General features: G+C 36.3%; 1 protein-coding gene across 1 annotated transcript; it reads right to left on the reverse strand.

The window, feature by feature from the left end:
* Positions 1 to 254: 254 nt before the first annotated feature.
* LOC134814532 (uncharacterized) lies at positions 255 to 6,194 on the reverse strand. Its single transcript, XM_063822693.1, has 5 exons — positions 6,058 to 6,194; positions 5,173 to 5,253; positions 1,441 to 1,619; positions 1,104 to 1,286; positions 255 to 917 (listed from the first exon to the last, which is right to left on the reverse strand). The coding sequence occupies exons 1-5, from the start codon at positions 6,155 to 6,157 to the stop codon at positions 834 to 836; spliced, it is 627 nt and encodes a 208-aa protein (XP_063678763.1). The 5' UTR covers positions 6,158 to 6,194; the 3' UTR covers positions 255 to 833.
* Positions 6,195 to 9,139: the final 2,945 nt, after the last annotated feature.

Raw genomic sequence — 9,139 nt, forward strand, 5'->3', positions numbered from 1 at the left:
TTATTTTTGTTCATTATTGATAAAATACAGATGATAACAGACTATGGGAATCTCCTTGAAATATATGCTGTTATTTAAAGTCAAATTTCATTTCCAAATGATCCCTTATATTCTGCGAGTGTGCTAAATCTGTAACTACATTAAGCCCGAAATTTGTACATCATTTGTACATCAACTATTCAATAGTCACTATTGTTATGAATTTGGTGTGAGAGTACATTTAAAAATAATGGGACAAAGAAGACTAACTCATAAAAATACAACAATGTCAAATAATTAAACAACAGCATCTATATTGATATATCAATAATTTAGCTGATATTTGCAAAAATGTTATGATGACTGCGTGATATACACAGGTGATCCGTCATTATAAGGTAAATATAGTCTTTTTAGAAAATCGTTGAAAAACATCAATAAATTAGATTTATAATTTTCTCAGTATACAAAAAATGAATATCTTCAATAATTAAATGAAATAATATGCACGTAAAATTAAACATGTTAACTTTGAAACAAATAAGTTAAAATGTAAAACGATAACATGAACATGAACATGATCAGTGATCACACATTTCAAATTCAAATAACTTTCCAGTTGCATGTTTTCACAGTAAACTATGAACGGTATAAATTTAATCCAATAATCCAAGATCGTAGAAAAACGTCTTCATTAAAAATCTGGATCAGTTAGATGGAACGATTATCTTGACCATTGACCAATGAAAATTTACATTTATTGATATATTATTAGACCAAATCGTTGGTTCTGCTGTAGAAGTGTATTTTGGTGGAATACTGCTGAAAAGTAGGATATACCAATCTATCCTTCATTAGTTGAGTGTTGATCCGCATGTCAACTGTATTTCATCTTTACCATCAATATACGAGGCCCGTCGTATGGGAGAAGGAATCGGCTGAAATGATGATCATTAATATAAGTGCCAAACATAATAGGAGTATTATTATTTTAAAAAGGAGTATTATTATTTTAAAAAGGAGGGAAAAATAATTAAGAATGGTCAATTGAGAAGAACGAAAAATTAAAAAAGGAGCTCAAGCGAAACAAAAAATAACAAAAGAAATAAGAAGAAGAACCTCACCTCAATTCCAGCGATTATGCTAAGTTTGCGTTGAATTCTCTGGACGGGGACGGGTATGTTATAATTACTGTCTGTCTTAGGAGTGGCCTTGTTCTTCAGCCGGAAAAAGAGCATCTTCGCTATCTCTTTTTTGTAGGTTGCACTCCGCGAGATATATATGAGCGGGTTCCATGCACAGTTCGACTGAGGTGAGAGTTATTTAACAAGGATTTTTACGAAGAAATGTACAAAGAATTGGAGAATCTCATAGAGGTTAATAAATACCATGACCCCAAAAATATGTATTATCCATAAAATGTAAGGTTATTTACAACTAAAATTTGATTTATTAACTCACAAGGGCAGTAATAACAATAAGGATGTGCGTGTAGAGGTACCAAGTCTGGTCGTTATCTTTAGACGAGCTCCGCACTAGGGTGTATATTATCTTACAGATATAGGGTGTCCAGCACAGTAGGAAACACACGATTATCAGTCGCGCTGTCACGCTCGCATTCCGCATGCATTTGGGCGTACCTGAGGATTTTATTCGTTGTAAATAATTATATATATTGTGTATATATATATATATTTTTTAGGATGGTGTGTGACTGTAACGGGTCCGCATGACTGCAAAAGTCAGTACGTTTAACGCCTCGAGGAAGATCGCAGGATTCCTAGTCTACGCTACTCTTTTCATCATGGCTACGACACTCAATTTTGGGACATGGAATGTTTGCGGTCTATCGACCACATACAGGCAACACTTCGTTGCAGAGGACATTGACAGATATAACTTAGACATTTTAGCACTTCAGGAGACCAAGACACGTGAATACTTGGAAACAACACTCCCCGGACATCATCGATTGTTTTTGTTTGATCAGAGACACGATAGACACGGTGGACTTGGGTTTATTGTTAACAAGCGTTTTTTGGAATGTATAGTATCTCATCATCAGATCAGTGACAGAGTTGTTTATATGGACTTTAAATTAAGTGCTAAAAGGGTGGATCAACCACCTTGTCATATCAGAATTGTTAATTGTTACAGCCCTACGAATCCCAAATCAGTTCAGAATCCCCGATTAGCGACCCAATTTTATGATGAGCTACTCGAGGCTATCAGTGTTCCTGCTAGATTTGAAGTATGGATGTTAGGTGACTTTAATGCCAAACTTGGCAAAAGAAGCCCTGTTGATGTAGAAAATGGTTTACAAGTGAATATTGGTAGACATGGTGTTGGGAGGAGGAATGAAAACGGTGAAAGGTTGCTACACTTTCTCACTGCTAATGGCCTGTTTGCTGCCAACACTTCATTCTCCCATAGCAGCAGACACATTACCACACGGACTGGTTGGATTCGGGATCGAGCAACCAGGAAAAGTAAACCTTATTTCCAACAGATTGACTTCATACTCTGCAAGTCCAGAAGCAAGGCACTGCTAACTGATGCCAGGTCATATGCAGGTACAAAGCACCGCAGTGACCACAAACTTGTTGTTGCCAAGGCAGATTTTTCGCAGCGCTTCAATTTGTACAGGGAGAGCAGAGCATTTCAGAAGAGTTATAACACAACAACCTTGATTGGAAGCAAACAAGCTCAACAAGAATATCAGCAAGAACTTCATCAGATACTTGAGCAAACTGTATCAGATCCTGACTTTAGCTCCAACAACACGGAACAGCAATTTGATATGCTTTTTGGTGTAGTTAAAGAAGCTGCTGTTTCCACTGTGGGTTTTCGCGAGCCACAGCGAAAGAGGAATCATTCCTCTGACAGTCAAGTTGTTAGCATGTCTGAAGAAAGGAAACAACTTTTACAACAACTGAACAACAACGAATACAGAGACAGGACAGCTCTCAGAGCTAAAATCAACAGGCTCTCTAATGACATTACTAAACGGTTGAAAACATTGAGAGTTGAGTTAGCAAACAGCCTAGCTGACTCTATAGCCACCATAGACGAAGGACGGAGAATGTTTGAAGCTGCTCGTCAACTATCAGGCAAACAGAAAATGGGTGCAGGCTCTGTGTCTGTTTTCAACACTGACAACCAACTGGTAGATAATGAACGAGACAAGGCTGAAATCATTCGCCAGTACTTTGAAGAACACTACACTGGACCTGACAGTGAACCACCACTACAACCGTTCACAGGTAACCCTAGGCCCCTTCAAAACCCCATTACAGCGTTTGAAGTTGAGCTTGCGGCCAAGAAACTCAAGAACGGTAAAGCTGTTGGACCAGATGGGATCCCAAACGAGTTCCTCAAACACTCTCCTGAAATCTTTTATTCCACATTTGCACAACTTACTAATCGATCTTTTGAGCTCCATGAACATGTACCTTCTTTCACAGAGGGATACCTTACTCCGCTCCAAAAACCTGGAAAGCCACTAGGCCCCCCTAAGAGTTTGCGCCCACTTTGCCTACTTAACGGTACTAGAAAGATATTGTCCATGATAGTCTTAAAGCGCATCCAAAGGCAAGTATCTCAGTACACTGGTCCTTGGCAGAATGCCTATAAACCTGGCCATAGTTGTGCAAATATCGTTTGGACCCAGCGAATACTAGTATCAGTTGTCAAGGAAAAACGCTGGTCTCTTCATAAGATGGGCATTGACATGTCCTCTGCTTTTGATACCATAAAGAGGTCGGTATTACTTGACGTTTTAGCTGATGCTGGTTGTAGTGAGGATGACATTCGACTGGTAAGGTATTTGCTCGCAAATACTAAACTGAAGATTAAAGTGAACTCAACAATATCGGGAGAGTTTATTGTCATGATTGGAGCTTTTCAAGGCGACAGTTTGTCTGGAAACTTGTTCACTCTATATCTGGCAGCAGCACTTTACCACCTGCGTGCTGTTATGTCCTATCTAAGACCTAACCCTCCCATAGCTGAGAATCTGTTACCCCTCGAGTGGGAGTACGCAGATGATGTTGATTTTACTGATGAGGATAAAAGCAATTTGGAGTCTTTGTTGCCAATATGTAAAGAGATATTGGAAGAGTGGAATCTTTTTGTCAATGAGTCAAAAGCCGAGTTCACCCATTTCTATCTGGCCGGCAAGAACGAGGTTGATAACAAAGGAGAAACACTCAGAGGTAGAGAACCTTGGAGGTCATCTATCTCTTTAGGCTCTAAGTTGTGTAGCATCGAAGATGTCAAGAGGCGATGTATACTTGCTAACATTGCTTTTCAGAACTACAAAAAAGTCTGGGAACAAGGTAGACGTATACCCTTGAAGATTCGACTCAAGATATATGAAGCACAAGTTGTTTCAATACTGATGTATAATTGCAACAGTTGGGCAACATCTAAACAACTCCTTCAAAAACTTGATGTCTGCCACAGGAATCATCTCCGTACGATCATCGGCATGACCTACCCTAATGTCATACGAAATGTGACTCTATACAAACGCTGCGAAGTTGTACCACTAAGTGAGCGTGTTGCTCGTGCACGGTGGAGAATGCTCGGTCACATCCTCCGCAGTGATAATAACTCACCTGCCCAGCTTGCCTTACATTTTGCTGTAGAGAGTCAGAGTTTGATGAGAGGTAGAGTCGGACGACACCAGTCAAACTTGTTAAAAACTATTTTGAACGATTTAAGTGATAGAAACTTTAGACTTGTAAATACAGACGATTTATACCATTTAAGATTTTTAGCGACAGATAGAAAAGCATGGAGAGAGTTAAGCATGATTTAGTTTATTCTGTGTTATTTTTCTCTTGGTGACTTATCAGGTCATCAAGATGTTCTTTATGTTCTATTTTTGATTTGAATAAAGTTATATAATAAATAATTATATAATAGTGTCACTTATTAGATTAGTTATAATTATAATAGTGTCACTAATTAGATTAGTTGTAATTATAACAGTTTCACTAGTGTCACAGTAATGATAAAAGTTCTTCAAATTTTATTAAATGACAAGGCTATGAACAATTAAATAATGACTCTTTTTAAATTTGTTTTGACGAGCAAAGACAATTTGATAATTAAATAGGTTAATCACTTAAAATCAATGTCAATATGATAGTATCCTAATAATAGTATCCTTCCCAGCAGCTGATTTACCTCTTGCTCGAGCCTTTTTACAGAACATTTTCTTCATTGCAGTTTTCAGGTCATTCACAACTTCATCTCTTTTGACTTTCACTGAAGTATTTAATATGTTATCAACTTGAATTTTACAAGTTTCATTAAATTGCCTTCAAATTTAAAGGTCAAGGGATGTACCGCTTACAGTAAACTCAAGATATTATTAAGGATAAATAAATCACGAGATTAGAGATGGCAATCCCTGTCAAACCCTATTTTCATGTCATCTTTCCATATAAATAACTAATAACTGCAGCTCCCCTGGCGAGTTTTGATCACGTGACATGACCAGTTAAGGAAGTTGGTCTAATTTCTCGTCAGGGCTAAGATTTTTGGGTGTGGGGTCAGAGTAGAGGGTTTTGATTAGACCCTCAGGGCCATCTAGAGAACGTGTTTAAGTAAGTCACTTTAACAGTAGAGTGATTAATCATGATCCTGATGGCACATTGTAAATCGCCAACTTCAAGACTCCTGCGTATATAACATGCCATGTTATACATGACAAGAATATTTTAAAACCATCTAAGTGCCAAGCAGCCCGCCAAAGTAATGAAGTACGTCAAATTAAAATCGGAACTTCTCGAGAAGATCATTGACAATGAGATGGCGCGCGAATGTTACATTATCTTTGACGTCAAAGTTTGATTGGAAACTTTGACGTCAAAGAAGATTTCGCTATACACGAAATAGCCATGCAGTGAAACTCTCGAATGTGCTTTACCAAACAGATTTTAGAAATAATAACCCAGTTTGTATGAACTGTAGTGAATTGTACTATGTTTGACGCAAACTAAACCGAAATCTACGTCCCTCCAAGTTTATACTTCAAATTACCCATAAGTTATTACATTTTTGACATACCTGAGTTTAGTCTGGACATTGAGTCGTTGCTGTGGAAAGAAGCATTGTTATTGCTGAGAATGGTGTTGTTTCTGTCGTTCGGTAACTGGGAGTTGGTCATGCACACGTTGCGTGTTGTTACGTTCGCACCAATGCTCATGTGACTGAAATGGTTATAATAAAATAAATGGTAATATACAGTAATAAGTTGAATAAATTAAAGGACTGAACCAGGCAATTTGGTTAATCAAACAATAAAATACTTTGATTAGATTAAAATCGAACTTATATATATTACTGAGTCTAATCAAAAACAACCAGACATTTCCCAGACTAATAATCAAGTGTCTTATCAGCAGAAAAACAATTAATGTTAGGTGTGCGGCAAATAATTAATTAACAACTAATTGGTTGGTTAGATGACTAATGAAAGTTACCTGGAAACTGACATGGTCTCCTCAATTACCGTATGCAGAACTAGATCTTTGTGACTGGCTGGAAACTGGACGTTGCCACCTACAAAGTAAACCCATTAGAAAATCAGTGTAATTAGTGTAATTAGTGGGACCTAATGAGATTGAGATTTTGTGTATGCTAGTCCTAATAATAATACTCCTCGCGTCCTCTAGGGAGGCGTTTCTCTTGCATCTAATATCTTGCTACATTAAGTAAAATTGTGTATCCAGAAAGTATGATTATCTGAACAGAGCTTGAACCACAACCAGATTAATTACCTTTTTCTGGCCGCCCAGAGGCTTGGTGTAGAGCCATGTGTGCTTGGCCCCACTCCAGCACCTGTATACTGAGCCGTTTGGCTCGGTTATATATCTGTCTCTGTACCGACCGAACTTTAAACTCCGTGTATATCCTGTAGGTTATCAAAATTAATGACAGACAGTTCTAATTTTGTGCACTCTGATTTAATAAATATAATTTAAAGTAATATTGCAACGAGTTGATGTCGATACAAAATATACTGCGAGACCTGGTATAATATAGATAATGCTATTTAAACTTCATTTGAATTTGTCTAAATAGTTGTCAAAATCAAGAGTGTTGGTAAGTTAAGTTGTAAAATTTGAAGTCTGGGTACCTTATGTAACAGTAGCATAAGATGATAAAGGGTATGATAATGGTGAAGAATGTTGATACTAAGAGATAAATATTCCCGGCTGATCGTTGAGCGGTTTCGGCTAGACACAAGCATGCTGATACTTCATATTCGTATCTGAGAGATGATTGATTAATAACTAATTATATGTCGAGGGTGTCCTTTATGTGACCAGAAAAGTTCTAATCCTTTATTTACAGAAAGTTTAACAAATTTATTAGTCATGAAATTTTCTGGAAATCTAAGTTTGACATGAATCTCTAAAATTAAGAAATTGTTGTGCAGTTTGAGAATTACATTATTCAAGGGTAGTGAATTCTATGCCACCCTGTCTAAAAATCTAAAACTTCATTCGGTATAAGTAACTTTTAACATCGATAAAAGTATGAAATATGGATCAGCTATTTATTTAATTAATTAATCAGCTATTTATTTAATTATTTTAAACTCACGTTCTTCCCGAGGCGAAGGGGAGGAGGGCTATAATGAGGCTTATTATCCAGAACAAAACCACCAGGGCTCGAGCTCTTCTCCTCGTTAGGATCACCTACAGAGTTAAATTATTAGTAATAATTTATTAGTAATAAGTTATTAGTAATAATTTATTAGTAATCATTTATTAGTAATAATTTATTAGTAATAATTTATTAGTAATCATTTATTAGTAATCATTTATTAGTAATAATTTATTAGTAATCATTTATTTGTTATCATTTATTAATAATAATTTATTAGTAATAATTTATTAGTAATCATTTATTACAATACATATATTTATATATTAATTATTAGAGACAAGAGAAACAATTAGGACTCTTCAAACTACATTAAATATAAGAATATACTCCTTCTGTAAGATACTCAATTAATGTTATAGATTTGTGTTGTAATCAGTTTATATATAAAGCCAAATATAAAATATTTACTATTCAAGACTTGCCCGCCTACGAGTTTTAGTTATATCGTTTGGTCGGAAGAGCATCGAGAAAACGGTTGAGTAGACGAACGCTGTTAAAATTTATTGAATTTCTGCTAGTTAACCACTTAGTTCACCAACTACTCAAAATACTCAAATATAGTAAAAACTGAGGACCTATCAAGTATTTGAAATCTCCGGAATATTGGGACTAGAAACTATCTTATAAAGTATTGATAAATTCCTGCAGGATTATGTTTACCAGATAGAGTAGTATGGAGCCCGAATAGCAAATTATAAATCAGTGGTACTCGTAATGTAAGGGGTAAATGAATTAATTGCCATCTGGAACAGATCTTGACAAAATGATTACTTCCCAGCGCACTCTATTGGCCCCTGGCATTTAATTTATTAAATGATCCAGATGTCCAAATTTAAATATTCAGGACTTTTTCCAGGCTGCTGGGGTTGATTACTAGTACCACTTCAGCAGGCCAGGGGGGGGGGCTTTCAGTTTAATTCTGGTGTAACAGCTGGGACGGATATTTGCAACATGTTCGCTTGGGTAACATTATCATGACTTAAACGCCGACAATCAACATCTACCCTAAAATTGTTGCTTCGATTTAGCGAAATCAGCTGTAACTCAAAAAATTAGCATTTTACTCTAAGGGCATTATATGTTGCTTGGCTTCAGTTTTATTTCTAGTGTTACCTGAGATGTTTCTTGGGCAAAATTTGTTTTGATCCCGTTTGTTGCAACAAGGGAAAGGCTCTTATAAGGAAAAGAATTTTTCAACGTTTCAACGGGATGTGAGAACATCGTATTCATGATCTCAAATTATTCGTTATATAGTGGTGTTGAACTGTTGAACGTATTACTATTAAAACATGAGGCGCAATATTAAAGCACACTTGACTCTATAGCGAAATGGTGCTCCAGACCAATTTGATAATTTTATAAAGAAGCTTGTCGTATAATCTGAGAACCCGATCAAGTTAAAGAAGTGGTGCTAAAATTGTAACTATTTTTGTTGCAGTGAGAATTTTAGTTTCCCACGAGAACAGCTTAATTT

This window comes from Bolinopsis microptera, chromosome 4, assembly GCF_026151205.1.
Source record: "Bolinopsis microptera isolate Bmic1 chromosome 4, MBARI_Bmic_1.0, whole genome shotgun sequence".
In the NCBI taxonomy this organism is placed as follows: domain Eukaryota; kingdom Metazoa; phylum Ctenophora; class Tentaculata; order Lobata; family Bolinopsidae; genus Bolinopsis; species Bolinopsis microptera.

What these genes read in the sequence shown, in the direction of transcription:
- LOC134814532 (XM_063822693.1), bottom strand. Translation starts at nt 6,157, where the DNA reads ATGACCAACTCCCAGTTACCGAACGACAGAAACAACACCATTCTCAGC. An exon ending in AATGTCCAGACTAAACTCAG is followed by an intron (nt 5,254 to 6,057) that starts GTATGTCAAAAA and finishes TAAATACTTCAG; the next exon opens with TGAAAGTCAAAAGAGATGAA. An exon ending in TTATTGTTATTACTGCCCTT is followed by an intron (nt 1,287 to 1,440) that starts GTGAGTTAATAA and finishes CTCTCACCTCAG; the next exon opens with TCGAACTGTGCATGGAACCC.